Here is a 27052-nt window from a genome sequence, read left to right as displayed (position 1 = left end):
TCCTCTCCTAGCCAGCAGGATGGAGACCACGCCCTTAAATTCCCAGAAGGAGCTATCAGCGTGTAAGGATAAAGAAGATTGTCAGGAAAATGGAGTTCTGCAGAAGGGTGTCCCTGTCCCTGAGGATAAAGTGGAGTCTGACCACATCTCCAACGGGTACTCAGCAGTGCCGAGCCCTGGTGCCGGAGATGACTCTCAGCACTCCATTCCGGCCGCCACCACCGCCCTAGTGGCTGAGGCTCATCAAGGGGAACGGGAGACCTGGGGCAAGAAGATGGATTTCCTCCTCTCGGTCATTGGTTATGCCGTGGACCTGGGCAACGTCTGGCGCTTTCCCTACATCTGTTACCAGAACGGAGGGGGTCAGTATCATGGGCCACAAGCAGAGGCTCTGACCCAGGGGTGGTCTGTAAATCCTTTCGGGAGGCCAGAGCGGAGATCATGTCTTTTCTGTCTTGTCTGATGAGTCCAGGAACAAGCTTGCTTAGACTTTCAAGCTGGTCCAAAAGACAGATCCCCAGTACACCAAATGTTCAGTCAGCATATCTGAGGCTCCCTGGGTTATGAAGTTGGATAAAAGCTCTCCCAAACCTGACCTCGCCAGATTTTCATCATCCTTGTGCTTCATGTGTGGAAGAGCCCCCTTCTCACCCCCGCGTTACCCAAGCTCCACCCTCAGAGCGAGATGTGAGAATGACCATCAGCCTGTGCAGGCTCTGCTCGGCAGAGGCCAGAGAAGTTAGACCTGTGTAAGGAAAAATTGGGAAGGGGCTCCAGGATCTCAGGCCCTCCGGGGCCTTCGGACCAGTGTGTGGTCAGAGAAGGACCTCTGCTCAGGTCCAGAGTCTCGAGCTGGAATCTGAGCGTGATCCAGAGTTGAACCCAGCCCCAGCATGGCCTTAATGATAACCCCAAACCATACACTGGATCTGCCTTATGTCCCCTATAAGAGTGCTAGGTTTTTGAGGCTAGAGACTATTTCAGATTCCTCCTTCTACCCCCCAACACCTTCAGAGCAGTTAACTTGTAGATTATCAAAAAGAGTATCTGACTGCCGGCGTGGCTATGGGAGCCGCAGAGAGGGGAAGTGGAGAGGAGTGGAGTAGGTATGGGGCCTCTGTGTTGACACCGGACTTGCTATCAAAATGGTAAAAGGACAAGAAATGGAAGTCAAATCAGTCAATATTTTTTTTGACAGAAGCTCTGGCAGCTGACTTGGGAGGGCAGCTAAAATGACGTTTGGGGAGAATTCATTAGTGTCCTCATTTCCTCCACGGCCTGACACAGAGTTGCCTGGATAAGGACCTTGGTCCACGTGCCTACGAAGGCAGTTCTGGGGTGGGGGGGTCCGGGAAGCCCAGCCCTCCCTGCCTGGGAGGAGCGGAAGTTATCTCCAGCTTGGGAGGGCTCATCTTTAGCCTGAGCTTTCTATAAGGGCCTGGGGCTCTGGTGACGTTTGTCCTACAGTCATTCCCTACCATTAAGCCAGCCAAGCAAACCCGTTACAAATGCCACCGTGGGAACACAACGTGGTTCTTACTCCCAAGCTAGATGTATCCAGAGCGATTGTAAGTGAGGTGGGACCTTTCTGAGTTGCCCCAACTTCCGGTTTCTAGGTTCAAAGCACTTTATGGGAGGGAGGGTTAGCAGGGAAAATCACAGCTGACCCACCCTTTGGGCTGAGACTCAGGTGGCAGGTGAGCAATCCCCACCTCGGTGTTTCCAAACTGTGCCTCAGCCATGAGAGCCAGGGGACACCAGCGTCTCTGGGGATGCCGCAGCCCCGCGCTTCCTCGTTCTGTGACAAATACCCTTCTCAGCCACATCTGCAAAGGGGGCCCACAAGGGAGCGTTCTGGCTTAGTGGAATTACGGAAATAGAGCCACATTTCAGAAACAAGAGTCTGGAGCCAGGGATAATAAGGATGAACAAAGATTGGAATGCAGGGATTTGCAGATTACTGCAGTCATTGTGCAGGCTGTCACAGGTGATCTGTCCCCAGGGTCTCAAACTCTGCTTGCCTCAGAATCACCTGGGCAGCTTACACATTTTTGTCTTAAACTCACACCTGGAACTTCCCCGTCGGATGTGTGTTCTTAAGCTCACTGGTGATTCCCTCGTGTGGCTGGCTTTGGGAAGCTCAGCCCTCTGCCACTCTGTCATTTCACAGGGGAGGAAACAGGTTCAGGGAGGGGCGGTGTCCCCCAGGGTCCTCCAGGTGGTTAGAAGTGCAACCGATTCCAGGGCCTGGTCTGTTGATCCTGAACCCAGCTTTCTTTCCATGTACTCTCTGCCACCTTCATTTACTCTCTGAAGCCCCCATTTGACCGTGGAACTCTGGGGAAGTGCTAAGCCCAGGGGAGCATAGTGTGAGGTCACTCAGCACAGGGTGGCTTCGTGAGACTTGAGCATCAGACGGCCCCTCGAATCTTGGCACTACCCTGGGTGTCCAGATCAGTTGGGCTGTCAAGGGGCAGATGTGGGCAGGGGGTGAAATTGTCTTTCGTCTGCCTCAGGGGCATTCCTCCTGCCCTACACGATCATGGCCATTTTTGGGGGGATCCCACTGTTCTACATGGAGCTCGCACTGGGCCAGTACCACCGAAATGGATGCATTTCTATATGGAGGAAAATCTGCCCGATTTTCAAAGGTAACTGAAAGACGAGTGGGGGTGGGGTGGGTGATGGGTCTTGCAGGGGAGTGGTGATTCCCATCCGTGTATGGGAGCTGGGGACCTTCTTCTGGAATCAGCTGGGCCTTAATGTATCTCTGGGCGATGACCTGAGTAATTAAGTTTTTCACTGCTCAAGTGGTATGAGATTGTTAAAGGGAAACAGAATAAATAGCAATTAAAAGTAAACCTGGGGCACCTGGCTGCTAGAGCATGCGACTCTTGATCTCGGAGTCATGAGTTCGAACGGTTGGGTGTAGAGATTACTAAAAAAATAAACAAGCTTAAAAATAATAACAATAAAAGTAAAATAAGCATTTTAGAAAATAAATAAAAGTAAACCTATTAGAGTCCTATAAATATAGAGGATAAACTAATGGTTGCCGGAGGGAAAGAGGTGGGGGATAGGCAAAGTGGGTGAAGGGGACTGGGAGGTACAGGCTTCTGGTTATGGAATGAATTGGTCACAGGGATGAAAGGCACAGCGTGGGGCATATAGTCAATGGTGCTCTAATAGCGTTGTGTTGTGTGGCGACAGATGGCACTACGCTTGTGGTGAGCAGAGCATAACATACAGATTGTCGAATCACCTGTTATACACCTGAGACTAAGGTAACATTGTGTGTCAGCTATATTCAAATAAAAGTACTTTTTAAAGCAACCAAAATAGGGCGCCTGGGTGGCTCAGTCGGTTAAGCGACTGCCCTCGGCTCAGGTCATGATTCCGGGATGCCAGGATCAAATCCCCCGCAGGGAGTCTGCTTTTCCCTCCGACCCTCCCCCCTCTCATGCTCTCTCTCACTCTCAAATAAATAATATAAAAAATAATAAAAATCTTAAAAAAATACAAAGCAACCGAAATATAAAGAGTTCAAAGCAATAACAGCGCACACACGTCTTGCAAATACATCTAAGGAATTTACCACCCCTGTCCGCCATCTCCCAGTCTTTTGGGGAATGAGGGGAATGGCAGCCCCCAGCACGCCCCCTCCCCTGAGCTGCAGGGCCCTCCAAGGCCCCCGGGTCCGTCAGTCTGTCACTGTCGGGCCGCCCTGTAAACGTGCCCCCCCCCCCCCCCCGTCCCCCTCTCTCCCAGGGATCGGTTACGCCATCTGCATCATCGCCTTCTACATCGCCTCCTACTACAACACCATCATGGCCTGGGCGCTCTACTACCTCATCTCCTCCTTCACCGACCAGCTGCCCTGGACCAGCTGCACGAACTCCTGGAACACTGGCAACTGCACAAACTACTTCTCCGGGAACAACGTCACCTGGACGCTGCACTCCACGTCCCCCGCAGAAGAATTTTACACGTAAGTGCATGTAAGTGAGGGTGGTCTGGTAGAGGCGGGCCACACTCCTGGGGCGTGGCTTCTGTGGAGGGAGGCGGGGCCAGGGGCTCCCACGGAAGAGCCCTGGTATGCGAGAAACGAAGCTCTTCGGCAAGAGGAGTAAATGTAAGTGAGGTAGCGGCAGGGCCGGCCCCAGGCAGATGTGGAGCTGGGAGACTCGACCTCGAGTGCTCCCTAATCTGGCCCTGTGGGCTGTCTAATGTGCCAGGCCAGGCTGCCCCCAGGTGCCCAGGCCGATCCCTTCCTTCACATCCCAGAACGACTCCGCGTCCAAACCACCCTTCCTCCTGGGCCCCCGCTCTCCCGCCGGTTGTCAGGGAATCAAAGCCTCCCCCTGCTGCCCTGGTTTGCAGCTATTCAAAGGGTTTCTGGTTTCATGTGTTCACTTCACAAGCAGGACCTACCCTTTGGAAGAAGATGCCTGGAGTACGGAGTACTTTTTAATGCCGGCATTGCGGGCAGCGGCAGCCCCAGAGTGTGATTCTGGGTGGCGAGGACCCACTACCCACACATACAAAAGCTGCCCCGGCCAGGAAAGGAGGTGCCTGAGAGTCGGCCTCGGGGGCTGAGTGCTCTTCCCAGGGGCTGTGGCCGAATGTGCCGCTCTGTCCCCCAGGATGGGCAGGGCCCGCTCTTTCTGAGGCTTGGTGCCTTGCTCTGGTCCTTGCAGCACCTTGTCCGGTTCTTCCCTTGGCACCTGCGGGATCCGCTCGCTGCTCAGGTCATCTCACGGGCCTTTCTTTCTCGCTCACTCCAGGCGCCACGTCCTGCAGATCCATCGGTCTAAGGGACTTCAGGACCTGGGGGGGGTCAGCTGGCAGCTCACCCTCTGCATCATGCTGATCTTCACTGTTATCTACTTCAGTATCTGGAAGGGTGTCAAAACGTCTGGCAAGGTGAGGAGGACTCTGGCTGCAGATCCTGACCTGCCAAGGGGCCCCAGAGGATTCAAACTCAGAACTCAGTAGCCTGGACAGCCATAGACACAGGGACATTTGTCCTTCAACACCAAACACGATTCGTGATGCTCAATTTCTCTTCACCAAATCTGTTCAAGAATTGTAGAAGTGGGCCAATCCCAGGAACCATTATATGATTTTTTAAAAATTCCTTTAACCCACCTGTAGTGTCACAATTAATAACCACGGCAATAATTTATTGAAAACCCATGATGGGCCATGATCAGTGCTTTATATACACTGGCTACTGTCTTGTCTTTTGCTGGGGTTTTCCCATATTGCAGGCGGGAAGTGGGTTTGGAGGTGGTAGTGCTGGCAAGCTGGCAATCAGATGCCCGTCTGATCCTAAAGGCTCTGATATTTCTGCCACATCACCCTGCCTCCTGTAGTTACAGAAAACATAAAAGGCACCAACATCCGCATACTGACAATCTGTGTTTCTACCCCCTTCCTTCACAGGTGGTATGGGTGACAGCCACCTTCCCTTATATCATCCTCTCGGTCCTGCTGGTAAGGGGAGCCACCCTCCCTGGAGCCTGGAGGGGTGTTCTCTTTTATTTGAAACCCAACTGGGAGAAACTCCTGGAGACAGGGGTAAGATAACAGGAAAACAATGGGCACCTGTCTGTCATTTTACGAACTGAAGCTAGCGCCCCCCCCCCCAATAAGGGGGACAGCTGAAATTTAGGCTCATTATTGCAAGTGTGCAATAATGTTTTAAATCAGGAGTGCAAGCATGAAAAGTACAGTCAAGGCCAGTGGATTGGTTTGTGCCAAAATGTGAGGAAGAGAAATCATACTTGTTTGTACTTGGTATGTGGCCGCCCCTGGGAGGAGCTTTGAAAGCTTGTTTTTCATTTTGCACAGAGAGTATGGCCCCGGGCTCGGCCCTCACCCTTATCTCTGCTGCCTTCCAGGTATGGGTAGATGCTGCCGCTCAGATCTTCTTCTCTCTTGGTCCTGGCTTTGGGGTCCTCTTGGCTTTCGCTAGCTACAACAAGTTCAACAACAACTGTTACCAGTGAGTATCTGGGGCTCCCCAGGCAAAGCTTGAAAGTGGGGTGAGCATAGTCAGCTGGCCAGAGGAAGGTGATCGAACTAATGGCCTCAAACTTGGCCAGGCCCAGGCACCCCCCCAGGTCCCTGACCAGTTCCTCCATGGCCAGAGCACCTGCCCAGTCCATAGCCTCCCCCAGTCAGGAATTGAGAGAGGCGCCCCAGGCCACTTTGGTTTTGTGAGAGCTTCTCACCAAAAAAAAATTTTTTAAATTAAGAAACTCCACAGCAGATTTTAAAAAATTGCAACATACATTAAATATTTAGATTTCACTTATTAACGTGTTTAACAAAAGTTGTAATGTGATCATTTATTTATGTACATATTCACAAAAGTGTAACGATTGAGCTCTTTTTACCAATGTAAAATGCCACCATGATTTTGTCACAAAATCTCATTTCAGAAATTTTGACAAAACGGGGAGTGTTGTGCCAATTACGATTTCACTATCGCTCGTCATCTTTAGAGTTAACTTTGTTTGAATGTCTTCTCACAGATGGCAGTGTCCAGCACTCTAATAGTGCTGTTCATAAGATGATTACAGAATTCACTTTTTCTTACAAAGGAATCCACAAGTACCCTAAGCAATGTGGCATTGCACTGGGACACCAGCCTGAAGTTGGATGACAAGGTCTTCTTTTAAAAGTATCAGGATATCCCAGTGACAGGCTTGTAACCTCATTTGCACATAATGTCAAAAGTCTAAATCTGAGGTACTTCATGAATGTGAGGCCAAGGCCCCCTCATGGCCCCGCCTCCAATCCAGACCTTGCTTCAGAGCAATTCTTTTTTTTTTTTTTAAGATTTTATTTATTTATTTGAGAGAGAGAGAGAGAGAGCACAAGCAGGGGAGTGTCAGGCAGAGGGAGAGGGAGAAGCAGACTCCCTGCTGAGCTGGGAGCCCGATGTGGGACTCGATCCCGGGACTTCAGGATCATGACCTGAGCCCAAGTGAGTTGCTTAACCACCTGAGCCACCCAGGTGCCCCCAGAGCAATTCTTGTTTGAAATCAAGAGGTCTGTGTGGTTCCAGTTCACCACAGGAGGTCATGATAACCGTTAGTCCTGACCTACGGCTCGTCCCCACCGTGCTTGGTGCTACCAGCAGCTTGTGCTTGAAGCTACCAACCAGTGTGAGAGGCCGGGCCTGGGAGAACAGGAAGGGCCACCAGGACGGGTCCCTGCGGGCCTTGGCTGGAGACAGATGCTCTTGAGACTCTCTCCTTGGAAATGTCTCAGTCCCCGTGCGTTTTCTGCTCCAGAGATGCCCTGGTGACCAGCGTGGTGAACTGCATGACGAGCTTCGTTTCCGGATTTGTCATCTTCACGGTGCTCGGATATATGGCCGAGATGAGGAACGAGGATGTGTCCGAGGTGGCCAAAGACGCAGGTGGGAACTTGGGTTCTCTTTACGTCCCCTTGCTCCCGCTGAATTGCTTGGCTGCTCTTTGGGTCCTTATGAATATCTAACTTTTGAATTATTTCTAAATGTTCCTTTAAACATTGCCCAAGGTTTTAGAGAAACTTACCGCCTTCTGTGTGCTCAGCCATGATGGGGATGGGGCAGCTCCCCCGAAAATGTGACTTGGATGAGGGCTTTTAAAAAACCACTGGGTTTGGGTCCGGCGATGGGTCCAAGTCTAATAAGCAAATGATTACTAACCCTTAGAATTTCCCCTTGCAGAAAAAGAAAATGTAGATGACATATCACTCTACTGTATTGTGAGGTTTTCATGGAAAAGGAGGGACAGATATTGAAAAAGTGGCCATGGCGGCTTGTGGATGGAATCCCAGGGCTTTCTTGCCAACAAGCCTGTCTTTGGCCTGATGCACAGCTCTGATCATCCCCGTACCCCAAACTCAGGCACCCCTGTCTCGCTCGTGAGAGGTGGAGGACGTGTCCCTCACACTATCAAAAGGGACTTTAAAATAGTGGGAGGTCTTTATTCCAAGGCCTCTATGACTCTTCTGAAATCAGTTCACATTTCCTACTATTCTGGAGCTAACGCCATCAGAGAGAGCTAAATGCTCTAGAGCTATCAGTCTTGGCCCTGAAAAGAAGCTCTGAATTATGATATGGTGGAAAGTCTTACTCCTGTGTGCAGCTTTGCTAGTCTTAGGGTCTTGGGTTTGTCTCCATTCCGCCCCGCCCCCCATTGATTGAGGGTTCACACTTTTCAAGATGGCTACTGTTCCTTCCCTGCCTCGCATGATGTCGGGACAGTGGGATGGTGTGGCGTGTGAGGAAGGCTCGTTCACGTGTAAGGTCTCGTGACCGGAGTTGGTGTGGCTGAGGTTCGCCCCGAGACATCTTCGCAGGGCAGGTGTTGGTGACCACGTCCTCCTCTGTCTCGCTCTGTCTCAGGCCCCAGCCTCCTCTTCATCACGTATGCAGAGGCCATAGCCAACATGCCAGCATCCACGTTCTTTGCCATCATCTTCTTCCTCATGTTGATCACACTGGGCCTGGACAGCACCGTGAGTGAATGGGGAGGGAAACCTGGCTTTTTGGAGGAGACAGGGGATGGGGGGGAGGAAGGTGCACGTATCCCTCCCATCCTGGCCAGCCCACGTGGTGTTGACTGCCCCCTCCCGGTGCTCCCTCAGCCCCTGGCTCAGGCCTCACCACTGGTGCTCGTGGCCCTCGAGGACATGAGAGGGTCATTAATGGGCTAATGAGGGTTAGGTGTCCGCACAGGCCAGGGCTCAGATATGTGAACTGCTATTACTGTGCACTGTCCCTGGACCAGAGGGCAGCACCTAAAGGTCCCTCTTGTGTCCTGGTACCCTGCTGTCCTGCGTTTGGCTCAGCACCTCAAGCACATTCCTAGTAGCGTGGGATGACTCTCAGCTTTGAGTTGGCCTTTCTGGCACAACCGAAGTCTCCCCGATAGACCTCACATACAGAAATCCTGTCCAGGTGCTGTATTTTCTTTCCCTGATGTCCTTGGGGGTGGGTCCTAAGTGACCGTGTAAAACAGGGTGATAACATTGCCAGTGAGGGCTGGGGTGTATGGGGGGAACCGGTCATGACCAGCCACCCTCTGGCCTGTTCGCTGTCCTTGAAGGTAACAGACTTGTCCCGAGCCTCCCCTGTGACTGCTTGTGTGTCCCTCTCAGTTTGCAGGCTTGGAGGGGGTGATCACAGCTGTGCTAGATGAGTTTCCGCACATCTGGACCAAGCGCCGGGAGTGGTTTGTGCTTGGTGTGGTCATTACCTGCTTCTTTGGATCCCTGGCCACCCTGACTTTTGTGAGTACCACAACCCCCAGCTTTGAGTAGCCTCTCCTAGGGCAGCAAAGCCCTACAAGGACCCTCCATCCTCCGTGGGGGCCCTGGCTTGGGGGCCAAAGTAAGAGGGGTTGATCAGACACAAAGTTGTTTCCGGCAGCGTCTGTGTGTAGAATCTGTGCCTGGTGGCTGGAGGTCTTTGCGCCCTACTGTAGACCGAATTAGATTTCAGGCTTGGCAGGGTGTCTGCAGAAGAACTGAGATTTGCTTTTCCAGTCTTTAGGGCTGCTTTCATGGGATTGTTGCCCTGATGACCTGATATGCAGAATATCTGGAGGCTGGCATCTCATGTTTATAATCTCACTTTGTCTCCTCCGGAGAATTTGCAATGGTGAAGTCAGACCCTCTCCCATGATTTTTTTTTTTTTTTTTTTTTTTTTGCTAGCTGAGGCAAATAAGGTAAAACAGAATGCCAGGCATTCCAGGCTCGTGTCCTCCTGACTCAAGGCAGATTTTGAAGACCTGCCTCTTCAAGCCACGACCCCAGAGGCTCTGGAGCTTCATTGGGGTAGAGGTGGGGGGCCCTGAGGAGGACCCAAGGGATTGGTGAGTTAAGACAGATGGCAAAACCAGGACCAACGTGCTCAGCGTGTCTGGTATGGTGAACTTGCCCAGATTCAGTCTTTAGGGTAGAGTACACAGTTAAGTGCCGCGTCAATGGAAGAAAGTTGAAAACAGACCCAGGGGCTCTTTTGAGTTTGTGTCTTAAAGCTCAGTGGGAGAGGAAGCAAGGAGAGAGTGCTCCATAGGACAGGAAGAGATGTCCACTGGCATGAAATCTGGCCCATGCTGCGAGGGCCAGGCCAAGAGGCAGGTTCTGGGATATTTATATTAGGTCCAAGGCGGGAATGATCCAACGTTAAGAAGCTGCTTTTGGCCTTCACCGTAAAGAGGAGGCAGTGCCTCAGAGGGCCCTTAACCGTTTTGCCATCTCATTTCCAGGGAGGGGCCTACGTGGTGAAGCTGCTGGAGGAGTATGCCACGGGGCCCGCGGTGCTCACCGTTGCGCTTATAGAGGCGGTTGCTGTGTATTGGTTTTATGGTAAGATGCTTCCTTCCGCCAGTCGCGAGCCTTTCTACACCAGCTTGTAGCCACCAGAATAGAGAAGGGCTGATTTCATCAAAGAAAGCCGGGGCAGGGTACAAGATGTCATCTCCCCGGGGGTCTCTAAAGCCACCCCAGCAGAGTACCTTCTTCAGAAACAGGTCACCATTTCCTCCACACTCTGTACCACGGATTCCCCTGACTCGTGGGAGGATGCTGTTTCCTTCTGAGTTTAAACGTTCACCCAGCGGACACAGGCTGAAGCAGTTCCATAGAGCTCATCCTGGTGGATGCTGAAAGTGCTGATGGGCTCTAAGAATAGCACAGACAACAGAGAACTAGTGGATGGTGAATGCATTTGTAGAGGGTACAATATACTACTATTTTACAGAGCTCCCCACAAAGCCCCGAGATAGAGTCTAGGAGATTATCTTCCAGGGAAGAGGCAAGAATGTTCCTGTTTGGATTATTTACCTTGGTAAAATCCCCAATTCACTCCCTGTGATGCTGGGATGGAATCTGATAGGGGTGAAACTTGCAGGAGCACGGAGAGTAAGCTAACGTGGGCCCATTGGCAGGGGTCCCAAGAATCTGTGGGTGCAGATGCGGTTGGCCCAGGCAATTGCAATGAAGAAAACCATGTTCAGGGGCTCCTGGTTGGCTCAAGTCCATAGAGTATGTGACTCTTGATCTCAGGGTTGTAAGTTTGAGTCCCACATTGGATGTAGAGATTACTTAAATAAATAAATAAAATCTTGGAAAAAAAGTGAAAGTTAGAAAACCAGGTTCAGAGATACCTCTTTTCATCTTTAAAATCAAGAAGTGATTATTTCATTCTGAAAATGTATTGATTTCCCTAGTTCTATGGTAACAAAACAGCTTTAGCATGTTTCTCATTACACATAACATGAAGAAGGGGAGGCCCCATATTTTGAGTTGCACATGGGCCCAGTTTTTTAAAAAGAATTTCTCCCTACCTCCTCAGTGATTCAGATGACAGAGTTCAGAGTAGGTGCATCGCTGTGGACCTCGCTGTTGCCGGGGCTCTTGGGAAGTGACTGCAGGGCACCCCACCTTCCCCTTCCCAGTTTCTCACCAGTTGGAGTTCTCAGTTCTCACGTTCTCATACTTTTTATAGAAGAACTTGATCTTGATCTGGCATGTGAATGGGCAATCTTTTCTAAAATTTTCTCTTGAACATTTCCAATGTACGGTCCAAGTCAGTCTCTGTCAAGTGGGTTCACACTTCCTAGATAAAATTCAACTTTCCTTTTCTACAGTAACAATAAAATCAAACGTGTGCTGAGTTCTCAGAAATCAGTGCAGTGTGGGCACCAAGAGGGGGCTTTGGGTCCCTCCCCAAATACCCACCTGTTCCCCCGACTCTGCTTGCTATCAAATGTAGTTTTGTGACATGTCCGCTGTCCCACTTTCTGACCAGATTGGTGCCCTTGAGCCCCAGCCTTGGACAAACTCCAGAGATGCTACTGTCTCTAAGAATCAGGGGATAAGACAGTCCATGTCCTCCCTCAGTCAATCTCTTTCTCTTGTGGGTGATTTTAGGCATCACTCAGTTCTGCAGTGACGTGAAGGAAATGCTCGGCTTCAGCCCTGGGTGGTTTTGGAGGATCTGCTGGGTAGCCATCAGCCCTCTCTTTCTCCTGGTAAGTGGTCATTTCCCTCTCCTTCTGGCCGCAAAGGAAGATTCACCCAAACACTTATATAGAGTAAACTGCATTGAAGTGTAACATAGATACGGAAGACTGTGTAAATCTCAAGTGTACATCTCACTGCAATTTTATAAATCAAGCATGCTTTCACAGCAGAAACCATGCTAAGAAACAAAAATATGACCAGCCCCTTCAGAAGGCCCTCTAGTGTCCCCTCCCAGTCACTGCTCCCCCCATGCTTCCCCACTCTTCTGACTTCCAGAGCCGTGGAACGTTAGTCTGGGCTTGGGTCCCCGCTGCCTGTGTCCATCACTCCCCTGCTCAATGATAATGATAAGTAACATTTATTGAACATGACGTACCAGGCCAGACTTTGGGCCAAACGTGCACCTGTTGCTCTCTGAATCCTTACAACAGTCCTATGAAGAAGCGTAGTCCTGATACCCCATTTTACAGTTAAGGAAATTGAAGCCTGGAGGGTCCCAGGTCACATGACAGGTAAGACCTGCTCAAGACCTGGGAAGGATTTCCTGAGCTGCTCTCGAAGGCCCTGGGTGGAGGGGTCCTCGTAATGTCGTATGCATTTTCTTCAAGGTGCCCCACACGAAAGTCCTCAAGCGTGGACCTGAGTCAAAAGTAGAATCCATTTAATGCCGAAGGACCTGGGTGAGAACATTCAGTTCCAAGCATTGCCTCTTTGCCAAGATGTGTTCAGCACTCACTCCCCCGGGCAGCGAGTGCCCCTGCTTACCTCCCGGTGTCCCTCCAAAGGAGAGACACTTGCCCCAAGATGGCGAAGCTCCCTGCTCACATCCCACATGTGCTCTGACGTAGCCTGGGGTAAAGTGACTCCGTGCCTGTGGGCAGGGATCACTCTCCAGCTCTTTGATTTAACTGTAACTTTATCTTGGAGGGAATTTTTTATCTTTTAGAGCCAGAGGGCTTGTCAGACTGGTCCCTCCATCCGGCTCCAGCTTGTTAGGAATGTCTGGACCAAACATTTTGTCTTAGAGACATCTTTGGCTTTGACATAGAGGTAGCTATTCCTTCCCCGTCTTGTTTAAAACAACAAGGAGTTCTGTTTTGACTTTCTCTGGGCAGCCCTTTGTTTGGTACTTTTTGTACTCGTATGTCTGGACACTAACATATAAGACGAGCAGGACGTTCCTTCTTGCCTCTGCAATGTTGCATGAGTCTCTCTGTACCCAGAATCCCTGCTTGACTTCCATTCCCCTGGACCCTGGAGGTTTCCAAAACCAAAACCAACCATTGCTCCAGGCAGCAGATAATTCTCAGCACCGGGTGGCTCTGGGGTGTGCGCTGGGCTCTAGTGTTCCCCTAGACTTGGCCTGGTAGTTCCTATTATCTTATCAGCTCACTGGTGCTTCTAGATAGATTAAAAACACATGTATATTTTTCTTTCAGATTTTTATTTAAATTCTAGTACATTAACAGACAGTGTAATATTTAGTAGAGTAGAACTTAGGAATTCGTCACTTACATAAAAGCCCCGGTGCTCATCACAGCAAGCACTCTCCTCAACCCCCATCACCCACCTGGCCCGTCCCCGATCCTCTCCCTCCAGCCACCCTCAGTTTGTTCTCTATCCTTAAGGGTCTCTTATGGTTTGCTTTCCTTTCTCTCTCTTTTCCCCCTTCCCCTATGTTCACCTGTTTTAAAAACATGTCTTTTTTTAAATCCAGGAGTTTTAATTGTTTTCAGTGAGGGCGTTGGCATGAACCACCTAGCCTGCCATCACTAGACGCAGAAGTTCTCACATAAATGGATTAATAATTTATATTATTACCAGTGCTTCTTGATAATCTACTTAAATCCTTTCATTTGGTTTTCAAAGGAAGAGGAGACACTGCATTAGTTCCTTGAGGGAAGAAGCTAGATCTGTTTGTTTGTTGACTTTAGTATTCCCCACACAGGGAGGAAATGATGTCCGGGGCTGGGATTTGGGAGAGGCAAGTAGAGGCGTTCTCCACAGATGTCAAATTGAAGAGGGGGGACGGTGTTTGCCAAAACACTCAGGAATCAAAATAAAGACTATTTTACCATAATATTTTAAAAAAAAAAAACAAAATGAATGCAAAAAAGTCCCCCGTCAGCAGATTTCAACATTTTAAATAAACAAAAGATCTGACCCTGGACTTGCCTGTCTCACCTCACTCACCTTACCTTGATCTGGCCCTGCCAGATCTTGTCTTTTTTAAAATATTGCACTAAAATAGTACTCCTTGATTACTAAAATGGACTTAACTGTTGTGCCCCAGGTGAGTGCCTCACATGTGCCACCTCGTCCTGGCCCCAGGCTTTTAGTACTTTAATCTCTGTGAGCCTCTGGTTGTCTTGCAGCCTGGGTGGGCGTGTGGTGTGCAGTCAGTGCGTTCCTGTGCCCAGCAAAACTCACGCACGGATTTGCGTTAAGGCCTGTCACTCCTAGTTTGTGTGATGTTTCCTTTACTCACTTCCTCTAAAGGCAAGTGCTCCAGTACCCAACAAAGAGAAGGCAAATCCGTCTTCCCCTTCTCGGTTTACTTACCAGATCCCTGGCTCTGCGCTTTTTAAGGCTGCCTTCAGTAAACAATGAGTAGCTTACTAAAAATACTCTTTTTCACCGAAGCCAAGTTACGAAAAAAGAAATATATATGAGCAGGCAGGGCCGTCCGTGCACAGGGTTTGTCTGGAGCAACACACACTGGCTCCCACAGGAGCTTGAGGCCTCTCTGAACTGCGCTGGATTTCACACACCTGCCATCAAGATGAGATGAGTTATAGAGGGGAGGGCTCCTCACCGTGTCCGTCCCGTCTTTCCGTGTTCCAAAGCTATCTCCCTTAGTAGCTGGGTCTAGGGGTGAGGAGGGTAAGTCCGGAGGAGGGTCTGCGATCGGCCGGGCTCCTGTTTGGAAAAGCCTCCTCCCAGACTTAGGATAACACTGTTGGGAAGATGGCTGTGTGTTTAACAACTTCCCACTTTATTACCTGCAGACAAAGAAGAAAATATATAAATAGATGTTTAACCACACAAATAGTTTACCTTACTGCTTTCTTTGTGACTATGAAGTAATAAAACAAAATTAAATCAAGAGCAATAATGATTTCGGCCCCATGGTTACTAGGCAAAAACTGGTATTTATGTTCTCTCTGGAAACCAAAGCAAAATAAGAAAACCTATAAACTGAGCGTTGGGAGCACACCATGGCATTTTTCTTGGGAGACATTTTCACTCGAATTTTCAAGTAAAAAGTACACAAAGTTGTTTTTTCCTTCCATGATTCTATTCATGACGAGGGCCTGGGGCAGGCAGTCACTTGTGGTTGAGACACGTCGTGGCAGAACCCAAGCTAAGGCGCTCAATGCAGAAAGCAGAGAGCTCAAGAAAAGGGAAAAGAGGGAACACATACCCAGGAGCCCAAGGCCTCTCCAATCTTGAGAACCTTAGAATCTCTCCTGGACACAGGTAACTTCCATCTGACAGCTGAGAAATGCAGGAGGAAATGAAAACAGCCCAGACAACTATGAGGCCTTAGGACTGACAGATGCTGTGGGGAGTCATCCAGTTTATTCCTCCACTGTCTGGCGAGACAGGGCCCAGACCACTCTTCATGGTTGCCGGTCTCTTCCCCTTTGCCCTGAAAGGGTTGCTTTAACTCCTCAGAAACAACTTTCTGAGAGCTTGGCATCCCCGCTCTAAGGGTTGAGATGGGGGTGGAGAGGAAAATCAATATAAACACCTGGCTGTTTTCTGCTTGCAGCTCGCGAGGCACAGAAATGAGTGAATTCTATGAGTCAGAGTTCAATCGAGGATCTGTCACGTTTGGGGGGATTTCCTGAAAGGATCTCACCTTTGGCACTTGGTGTTCCTGGTATCAGAACTGCCCCCATCTGCAAGGATGTTGTTATGATTTGTAATGTTTCTTGGCATTGCTCTTTCAGTTCATCATTTGCAGTTTTTTAATGAGCCCGCCACAGCTCCGACTTTTCCAGTATAACTATCCTCCGTGGAGTATCATCCTGGGTTACTGCATAGGAACCTCATCTTTCATCTGCATCCCCACATATATAGCTTACCGGCTGATCATCACTCCAGGGACATTTAAAGAGGTAGGTGCTAGTGTGTGTGTTCAGACTAGTAATTGTTTTGGGAGAAAAGGATTTTCTGGTTGTGCTCTATTCAGAGGAGATGAGTCCCCCACCAGTTGGCTCTCCATCTTATGTATTTACATGCCTACACCAATGTGCAGACCTGTAATGGCTGCCACCCCCATGAGCCTTAGATGCAGTGGCAAAAGAGAGAGCTGGTTATTTGCATGCACCAGAGCACACAGCTTGAGGTGTGGATAGCATTCTAAACTTATCAAATGACTACTTTGCCTTCTGCTTGCCGCTGGGCACGGGCATCAGATCTGTCATGTCTGCAGCAATACACATTATGGTTTATTAGAGGTTTACTTATTTATTTGAGAGAGGGAGATTTATTTATTTGAGAGAGAATAAATAAATATTTATTTGCAAGCAGTGGGAGGGGCACAGGGAAAGGGAGAATCCTCAAGCAGACTCCCCACTGAGTGTAGAACCCAAGGCGGGGCTCCATCCCAGGACCCTGAGATTATGACCTGAACTGAAACCAAAAGCTGGCCGTCTAACTGACTGAGCCACCCAGGTGCCCCTGAAGCAATACACATATTTTGACTTAAGTGGAGATTATGGTGGAAAATGTCCATGGTCATTTTTCTAACAGCAGTGTGATGAGTGCTATTTTGAAAATCATCACTAAAAAGGATGTTGAAGCAATATAATAGTTTTAGTGCAAACCACTGGAGTAAAAAAATGTTTCCATTATAGTAATATTAATATCATAATGAATAATGCTATAAAATTTTATTAATAGAACCTTATAATTTGTATAAGATTGTATATTTTTCAGAGCATCTTCATGTAGATGATCTCCTTTTGCTATCAGAATCCCTTGTGAGGTGGATGGGTAGGTATTATTAGACATAAGATATTGAGGCTGGGAATAATCTTGCTCAAAATTTCCTTATTTCAGTGACTTGTCCAAGGATATAAGTACAGGGATGCTCAGAATCCAGGTTTTCTAATTCCTGGTCCAGTTCTTTTCACTTGTCCTCAGGGGATCAATAGTTTATGTAGAAATTGGCACTAGAGGTTTGGGAGCGGTGAGTTGCCATTTTTCATCCAGTGCCACCAGAGTTCGTAGTTGAGGTCACCAGGATTCCCAATAATGTGGTACTTCGTTATTTCCGGAATTGAAAATGTTTGTTACTTGTTTGGTTGTCTTTCTTGCCATAGCAGGAAGGTTATTGTGGCAGAAGAGCCTGAAGAAGTCTGTAGGTGGGTGCTTTTGTAGGGGATGAGCTCAAAGGTGAAGAGTGGTATTTGGGGAAAGCTAGAAGGGACCGTATCTGTAACGACCTGAGAACTGAGGTGGTCAAGGGCTCTTAGATGCAAAACTCAAATAGGAGACCATCACACTCATCTTCCTAAAACATTTCATAAGAAACATTAAGCAAGAGTACATAAGGCAATTAAACATCAGCTCTTTCTGAGAACAGCTGAGTGCATTTCTTTTTCCAAACAGGAAAACTGAATTCTAGGTGGACAGAACTCTGCATGGAGTTACTTATTTCCTGCACTGAAACCAGTCCTATCACAACCTCATTCTTCCCCAAGGGCCTGGGACCCTGGTGTTGCTTGAAATACACACTCAGACTCAGAATCATTGGATTTATCCCTTCAAATCATCCTTTATCATGGTTGTGATGATCCACTGGTTCCACTGATTAAAATCCAGAGGTCAAGGTCAGGGGTGGGAAGTCTAGTTAGGTTAGAAAATGTCAGTATTCTTTGGTCAGACTACACCTCAATTCCTGGTCCTCTCTCTTGCAAATTCTCTGTTGGCCACAAGGAAATGTCACCCAAGGGTGAATAATTATTACAGCTCAGATCCATTAGCAATAGAGGTAAGTAAGGGTGATTGCACCATCATCTTTGCCACAGGCCATCATATGGGGAACAGTGGGTTTCCAGGAAGCATGATGCAGCCCGTCAAGGAAGACTGGTAGAGAAAGGAGCTAGTCAGCTCTGGCAAGTGGCTTATCTTCTCTGGACCTTAGTTTCTTCATCTATAAAATGTGCTTATTGGACTGGATTAACAATTCTCAAACTGTTTTTTAAGGAATAAAATATTCTTGGACTATCACTAGGTGTTACTGCTGGGGAAAAGGTTATGTGGTCAAATAACTTTGAAGAAAGCTGGATTAACGCAAGTTAAATAGGTTTCTTTACTACAGGACTTCTCAAAAGCCTTTATATGCCCATTTGCATGCTTAATCTCTGAGATGGATAAAGCACGCTAGGTTTTTTTGCCAAGCACTCCAAGGGACTATTCTTTGTGAATACCAGACTTGCTGGTCCATAACATTCTATCTATGAGGGAGGGAGGCCGCATATGAAATTTTGGTATAGTTAAAAAAAAAAAAAAAAGACTAAGGTAAATTTCTTAACTCTTTTGGGCCCAACATATAAAAGGTTGGAGTTTGTGGAATGATCCTCCACTTGCTCACCTGGAATTTGGAGGATATCACACGCACCTGCAGCCTGGAAGTCTCCAGTTTGGAGTCATCAACTAGATTAGGTCATTGTTGTAGAAAGTCCTAGTAAACTGCACAAAGATATTGGGAAGATGGGCCCTCATAAGTAAGCGTTCATGAAGATGTCAACAGTGATCAGTTTCTTAGATTATCACCTTGCAAAAGGCCAAGGCCTGGCAAATTTTGAGAGCAGTGGTAGTCTGGCAACTGGAATGCTGCCAAAATAGGGAAAACAAAAGTGGGCCTCGCATTTTGGGAGATCAGTAGCCAGAAGGGCAGCAGAATGGGTGGCTGGGAACTAGGACACAAAAGCCAAAAGTTCTGCTTTGCAGTGTTGTTCATTATACCTCAGTGCTCTCTTCTCTTCCTGCACAACATAGCTCCACTCAAGACTAGTTAGAAAGATCTGCGTCCAGTTCCCAATTAGCAAGACTTAACTCTGCATAATCAGTTATGGTTTACATATTCATCTCTGGGGAGGGATGATTTGTGAAATTTTGCTTTCTATGGCTTGACATGTCCAGGTAGCTGATGAGGGCTGCAGCAGCTCCTTTTTAAGGAGATTTCTGGCGTGAAATTTCTGTTCTCGAATGTTAAGGTCATTAGGAACACAAAATATACAATTTTGTTAATTTCATTAACTATGCAGATGGAACTGTTTGAATTCCATAGGCCCTGCTCCATAAAGAAGAACAAACTCCCAGAATCAGGAAATAAAAGATTGAAGGACTGAAACTAATATAACATTATGTATTAACTGTCTCAAAAAAAAAAAAAAAAGACTGAGGGGGACTGACTAAATACTTTTTCAATCCAAAATAAAAAGGACAAGTAGCAGAGCTTCACCTACAATCCGTAAATCAAAAACTGCTTTCAAATCCAGTTTTGCCCACTTCCTGTACATACTTTCAGCCATCAAAGATTTTGCTAAGAAACTTAATAAAGATTTTCCTAAGCCTCTGAAGTGCTTCTGTTTTCCCTTCTTTACATCCCTGAGCTGCTTCATGTCACCCTGATGCTACGTTTTACATGGTGGGCTGTATGTTTCATACCCAAGCCCAAGTGTATTTCAGATCTGTCTTAAAGCTTCTGTGGATCTCAGCTGTTTCCAAACTAAAAATTCCTAAAGTCTTCCCTGTAATGAGTCCTATGTCAACATGAGTTTGCTTTAGGAGTGATTGATTTAAATGGTCACATCTTTTTAAAAAGTTTTGTGATAATTTGTAACCCTCTATGAACTAACTTCACAGGTAGATTCCTGAGATCAGTAATATCCCAGCCATTATAGCGGCTGCTGACACGGTGCATCATGCGCCCGGTGTGTGTGCAGGGTGCAAGGAGCCTGGCTGGGGCAGGGTGGGCGGTGTATAGGGTCCAGCATTCGCTCTGCTCCCTGTGCCCTGTGTGGCCACAGGAAGCCTCCTCGGTGCCAAGAAAAAGATGTGCTTTCCCAGGTCCTTGAAAGCATGTTATACCCCAGTGGAGGTTCAACTGAAAGATCATCATTTTCTCCCATTAGTGTTACAATGATTTTTGTAATTAGTTGACAGATGCTTATAGTTCCTGAATATATCATTTTTTAAGTTGTATGTATGTATTTAAAGTGATCTCTACACCCAAAATGCGTTCAGACTCATGACCCTGAGGATCAAGAGTCACAGTGTCCAACTGAGCCAGCCAGGTGCTCCCTGAACATAGCATTTTTATCTATATTTGAGAAAAGATAAATTGGGAATTCTTTTCTTTTTTTTAATTTTTAAAAATTTTATTTTATTATGTTATGTTAGTCACCATACATTACATCATTAGTTTTTGATGTAATGTTCCATGATTCATTGTTTGCGTATAACACCCAGTGCTCCATTCAATATGTGCCCTCCTTAATACCCATCATCGGGCTAACCCATACCCCCACTCCTTGGGAATTATTTTCTTAAGGAAAGTCAATGAGACTATTCCCACTTACTAGTAAATGCCATTAAAATGCTATTTAAATGTTTTAATATTAATGTTGAAATATTTTTGCAGTACTGTTTTATGAGTGTTTGTAACATCGTATTTTCTTCCCAACAGCGTATTATTAAAGGTATCACTCCAGAAACAGCGACAGAAATTCCCTATGGGGACATCCACTTGAATGCCATATAACAAGCTTCCGTGAGGGGAAAATGGCTTCCAAACAACCTCTTCCTCTGGTTCTGACAAGTCATGCCTCGCCTTCTCCCCTCAGAGTGAACAAGTTTCCAGCTACGCCTGACAATGGAAGGGCCTTCTTCATGGAGAGACAGTCCCAAAAGACTATGGTGCCCAGACCCTTATGGCCTCCAACTACTTGTTTCTGGGAAATCTCCTGGACATATCACCACATTAGCTCTATGACACAGCTAAACTGGACTATTTTGGATGTGTGAGGGTGTGTATGGAGGTGATGAAAGCCACCATCTAATCAGTTAGGATTAGGCTAAGGATCAAGTTTGTACAAGTCTCCTGTGTCACTTCTTGTTATGATCATTGGTATCTGACATCCATTGCTTCTAAAGGTTTCACTGTTCATGAATGCATAAGCCACGTAGGAGAAAACAGGGATGCCGTTTTGCTAGCCATCTATTTTCTGAGTAGCATAGAATTCTGTAGCTGAAATCTACTAGAACCCTGGAACCCGTGTGCTGTTGTGGAGTCCGCAGAGGGAGAGGTAGAAACTAAATGGAAAATGTATTCATGTGAGCTTGTGTGTCTGTGTATACTGTTGTTTCAGTGTATCCTTGTCTCTATTCCAATACTTTGGGCCCATTACAAACTATATGAATTTCCTCTAATTTTTCTTACATTAACAATTCCACCTGCTCAAATGTGTATGTATGTTATTATAAGGGTATCATTGCCAACTTTGCCTTCTCCAATGACCCCGCTTTAGCGCGCACCTTCCTTTATGGGCCAGTGTTTAGCATTTGCTGCACTTCATTGCCATCTTCCTGTCTCTGCCAGCTAAACATTCAGGATAATGTTCCACAGGCAAATCTGGCCTGTTTCATTAGTGACTGTGGCTTGGCCGTAAACTGCTTTGAAGACGGATACTGAGAAAAGCGTCTTCGGCGTTCAGTTGACTATCTGGTTTAAGCTCTGTTTCAAATGGCCGGGTTTGACCGCTCAGGTTACCTTGCTTTGTGAAGAGAGGATAAATCCAATTCTTGCTTATAGGGTGTAGAGTCTGGCACCCTGACCTTAACCAAGGTCACCCTCAATCTAGAAGTAACTGGAGACTCTGGGTTGGCCTTAAATGGAATTCCCCTAACACTTCCTGGTTGACCACCAGGATTGGGAGCCCTCCAGCTAATATTCCAAGATTGAGGCTAACTGGAAAAGGGTCAGTTAAATGAATAACCTTGCATTCCACATAAAGCCTTGAATACAGATCAAGTAAATTTGACCTTGAGTGGCTTGTGACTTTCAGATGCATAACTAAAGAAGTAAATTTACCTTGTAGTGTAAGATTTCCTCACCAAAATCTTGAAGGGAATAAAGCCTAGTCGATGATAAAAGGACTCAATCATCTTGCCCCACATCATTTCAGTCCTCTATATATAGCATTTAATTCTAACCACCTTACAGAAAGAAGACCCATATAGCAGAAGCTTGGTTTTATCCAATTACAGATCTTCCTCTCTTGGCTTCTTTCCCCAACAATCTCTGCCCCAGCCATCTTCTTGTACTCCCCCTACATTCTTCTATTTCTGATTCTTTGCTTCTCCCAGCAGGATATTTTCCTTATAGATGTGAGCTGCTGAGAAGTTTCCCAAAATATTAGAGGAAAAGAGAAGAGGGATTAAAAAATGTCCCTCACTGACCTACCTTCATTATCTTCGCTCTTTCATCCCTTCATGCTACCTTATTTCCATTCTCTTTGCTTTCTAGTGTGCTGAAAGGAGAGGAGTTGTGTAAGTGGCAGCGTAATTCAGTGGTAAATAGCTTTGCAAATTTTAAGAACTACTTTATAAAGATATTCAGATACGGATTCTTTCCATCCCAAACACACTTAACGCATGTTTCAAAGACATCATTTTTTAAAAAGCACTTTTTCAAACAGAATGGAGTTTTGCCAAGCCAGGTGCTGAGGGAATTATATAGGTGTTTTGAAAAGTTTTCACACTTCACTGGACTTAAAAAAATAACAAAATCTCTGTTCTGCACAGTTTGCATTTACTTGATCCCTATTTACTATCATGGATTTTTTTTTTAAAGGAAAACTTAGAAGTAGGTAGGTGGACTTTAATCTTTTAAAGATCTTTTACATCTAATGTAGTATTTACATAAAAGTAAAGAATAAAAGTGAAATTGAATTGTAAAGTTATTTAAGTACTGAAGTTAATTTTTTTTTTTGCTGTGATTTTATTAGTAAGAAATACCCAAGAAATAGGCAAGACACAAGATAAAGGCATGGAGGGCAATTCAGCTGATTAAGGTTGTTTCCTATATTGATAAGCAATGAAGCCAAAGAACTCATCTCCCTTCCAGAAAACTTACAACCTATTTAAAATTTATTCCATTTACTGTTTAGAATGCATATGACTTATAACCTAAATTCATTGCCCTGGCTGCCCCATCTGGAGATGAAGACCCTCACAAGCACAAAGTCAACAAAATAGCTCCAAAATCAACTAGCGAAAATCAAACCAAATAAGGAAATCTCACAATAAGGCAAAAAAAAAAAGGTTATTTGGTGAGATGAGTCACTCCCTCACCATCCTCTTTTTACTAAGCTTGTTAACTTGTGACACCAATCTTAAAATTTAAGCTTAAATATGAATTTCCATTTAACCCATCCACCCCACCTCCACGCCTGAAAAGGGAGATTACTCTCCTATAATTACAATCGTATTCTCTCTGATAAGTAGGAAGGAGTGACCCGATATGTTCTACCTGTTGTATAATTGATTTGGGGGTTCACTGTCAGAGCAAAGCTTAAAACTATGGAATGCAATGGCTTAACTGTGGTGTTCTTACCCATATCTTAGTGCTTAGCTACAGAATCATACAATCCAAGCCTGGTTCCCTTCTTAGCAGTTTCTCAACTCCTCTACTCATAAATCAACAACTGGTGCTTAAGATACCAGAATTGTTCAGAATGGTGTCATTAAACACGGCAGTAATCAGAGGACATCCTTTTCTTCATTCTTTTTTTTTTTGGTCGGGGGTAATGGGGAAAAGCAGTAGGTTCCTCAGAGAGACTCTGTTACAATCTGTCATCCCATAAGTAATTAAGTAATGTAATAAAAGCGAAATAGTCCTATGCTCAGTGGGAAGCCTTAAGTATGTTAAAGTCATCATGGAGCTCACACATCATTTAAAACACAAGGTGAGTTACACAAAAGGCTCTTCACTGGGAAGTTGAGTTTATAAAGTGCTTATCTGAGAAGCATGTCAGAGAGAGAAATTTATAAATTCAAATATGGGAAAAGAAATGTTACAGCAGAGATTATCCCTAAACTGTAGAAAGCTGTTCTGGTCCACTTGAAACATTCTGGTTTTTGAAGGTTTTTTTTCAGTATCAGAGATAAGTAAATTATCTTATTAAAATTCAGCGTGAGTAGCTCCATAGATGGAGTATTTCAAATTTCTAAATTTTTTTCTTTTCTTACTTTCCCTTCATTGCCTAACTCTCTCTAAATTTTAATGATAGAACAATATTTTAAAGTTTAGATAATCACATTACAGGCAGAGCAAACCTGGTGATCTAGCTAATTTCTCTGCTCTTCCTGGGATCTGGAAATTTCTAAATGAAGGTGAGGTTATTTCCTCTGCTAGAATGAAATAATACTCCTCTCAATTGGTTTAGTGGGCATTTACCTCAGTGGAAAAGATAAACATTTTAGGATGGAATCTTAAATATGTCTGTCCTTCTGTTTCATATAATTGGGACCTATTTAGTAATGTTTCTAAATGGAGTGTTTCAAAACAACTCACCTTTTCAAGAGAAGAAGTCTTTTTTTTTTAAATGATTCACAATATATTTCAGTTGGAATTTCAGATGGTATTTCTCTTACCAACACATCACAATATCCATGCCAAATTGCTCGACTAAATGATAGTAGATCGTTATTTCTAGCAATTTGTAAACACTGACAGCCCAAACAACAAATATTTGGGGAAGAGGAGTTATCCCATCTTTATGCTAAAATACCTAAAATACTATAACCAAATAAGAACATTTTCTGGGTTTTTTTTTAAGCTATTCTGGGGGTGCCTGGCTGGTTCAGTTGGTAGAACATATATATGACTCTTGATCTCAGGGTTTTGAGTTCAGGCCCCATGTTGGGTGTAGAGATTACTTAAGAATAAAAATCTTGGAAAAAAAAAGCTATTTTGAAAGATACTTCTTATTCAAACTCTAATACTAGAAGTGCACCTTAAAACGATATATGAAAAATGCATATTTTAAAAGATAAAATTAGGGACTTCAAGAGTTTGCAGTTATTTCTTCAATGGCATTTAAAATAGGTCTTGACTGGGGCCCCTGGGTGGCTCAGTAGGTTGAGTGTTCGACTCTTAATTTCGGCTCAGGTCATGATCTCCGGGTCCTGAGATTGAGCCCCCTCAATGAGCCCCGCGCACAGAGGGGAGTCTGCTTGGGATTCTCTTCTCCCTCTGCCCCTCCCCGACTCACACATACTCTCTCTCTCTTTTTTTTTTTTAAGATTTTTATTTATTTATTTGGCAGAGAGAGACAGAGAGAGAGGGAACACAGGCAGGGGGGAGTGGGAGAGGGAGAAGCTGGCTCCCCGCTGAGCAGAGAGCCTGACTAGGGACTCGATCCCAGGATCCCAGGATCATGACCTGAGCTGAAGGCAGACGCTTAACGACTGAGCCACCCAGAGGCCCCTCAAATAAATGAATCTTTAAAGTAAATAGGATTAGATTTACAAACAATTTTTCAGGATACTATATGTGTTGGACATATCAGTGAGGTACTTCAAGTTCTTGATTATGGTTAATTGAATTATATAAATGGTATTTCTTTCCCTTCATCTTTACTTTCCTCTTCCACATTACCTACAATTACAATGAAGCAAATTCCTTCTTCTATTCACTTCTGTCAAAGTGGTACACTGAAATTTCTTATTTATTTTTTACATAAAACATTTTTCAACTTTAGTGGCAGAACTAAACCGTTTTATTTGTACAAAAGTAGAATCCTTTCTTTAAGATGCATAGCATGCCCCTGTATTCATTTACGCAGTCCAGGTTAGATGAGAGATCTCAGCAAATGCCTTATGTTGTGAACTGTCAACTGTAATAACTCTTAACATCATGATATATAGATTTGTTCTGTCTCACAATAAAAACAAAACTTCCAAACTCTTAAGGTTAAGATAAAAATCTTAACTGTACATTATCAAAACATTTACACAATTCCCCAACACTATACGTCATTTGCAAATACTTAGTATCAAAACTACCTAGAATTAGAAATATTTAAATTTCAGTAAAGCTAAATTACTACAATTTTTGCAATTCATGCAGAACTTTAGTGATAATGTGTTTTCACATATATCATCTCATGTGATCATCAGAACTCTGGGTGTTATTTCCCTAGTGTTGCCGATGAGGAGACTGAGGCTCAAAGAAGTCAATTAATTTGCCCAAGTTCACGGCTGAAAAGTTCCAGGACAGGACTTATTAACGCCTCGGCTTTCTGATTCAAGGCCAAAGGTTACTTGCACATTATCTTTAAAATCATCATCCATAGAAGCCTAAATGCACAGATCCTAAATTCAAAAATAAAAATCATGAGGGATGTATTTTCAACAAATACGGACATTCTCCTTCATAATCATAATACAACCATCAAAATCAGGAAAGTGACATTGATACGTCACTGCCATTTAATCTCAGACCTTTTAGCAAAAGGATCCAGTCCAGAATCACACGTTTCATTTAGTTTCTTGTCGCTTTTGTCTCCTTCAGGCCAGAACAGATTCCCAGTCTTCCCTTGACTTTCATGACCTCAATACTTTTGAAGATTACAAATCAGATATTTGGCAGAATGTCCCTCAGTTTGATTTGTTTGATGATAGATTCCTCATGATTAGATTCAGGCTAAGTATTTTGGCAAATATCGTGGGAATGATGCCGTGTTCCTCTATCTGGTGGAGCACAATTTGATTTGTCCCATATTCATGTTAACTTCAATCACACAAATAAGGTGGTGTCTGCCAGGCTTTCCGCTGTCAAGTTTCTTTTCTTTTTTGTAATTAATTAGTATTTTGTAGAGAGTGTTCCTCTGAGATTGTGCAAATATCACCTTCCTTCTTTAACTTTTATTCATGTATTTATTATGGATTCCTATTTTGTTCAGTGGACTGTAATCATTAATTTTGATGCTCAAA

General features: G+C 45.4%; 1 protein-coding gene across 1 annotated transcript; it reads left to right on the top strand.

Annotated features, from left to right (window-relative positions):
• The first annotated feature begins 19 nt into the window (after window positions 1-19).
• Window positions 20-22870, top strand: SLC6A4 (solute carrier family 6 member 4). The gene is made up of 13 exons (XM_028109227.2): window positions 20-362; window positions 2517-2651; window positions 3769-3988; window positions 4785-4923; window positions 5446-5580; window positions 5904-6007; window positions 7305-7432; window positions 8408-8520; window positions 9163-9294; window positions 10276-10375; window positions 11942-12042; window positions 15991-16158; window positions 20742-22870. Exons 1-13 carry the CDS (start codon window positions 20-22, stop codon window positions 20814-20816), a joined length of 1893 nt encoding a protein of 630 aa, XP_027965028.1. The 3' UTR covers window positions 20817-22870.
• Window positions 22871-27052: the final 4182 nt, after the last annotated feature.

The sequence above is a fragment of the Eumetopias jubatus genome, unplaced genomic scaffold (genome assembly GCF_037043125.1).
Source record: "Eumetopias jubatus isolate StellerSeaLion01/CBP00866 unplaced genomic scaffold, mEumJub1_p1.0 scaffold_10, whole genome shotgun sequence".
Taxonomy (NCBI): domain Eukaryota; kingdom Metazoa; phylum Chordata; class Mammalia; order Carnivora; family Otariidae; genus Eumetopias; species Eumetopias jubatus.
This window is presented reverse-complemented; position numbering and strand designations above follow the sequence as displayed.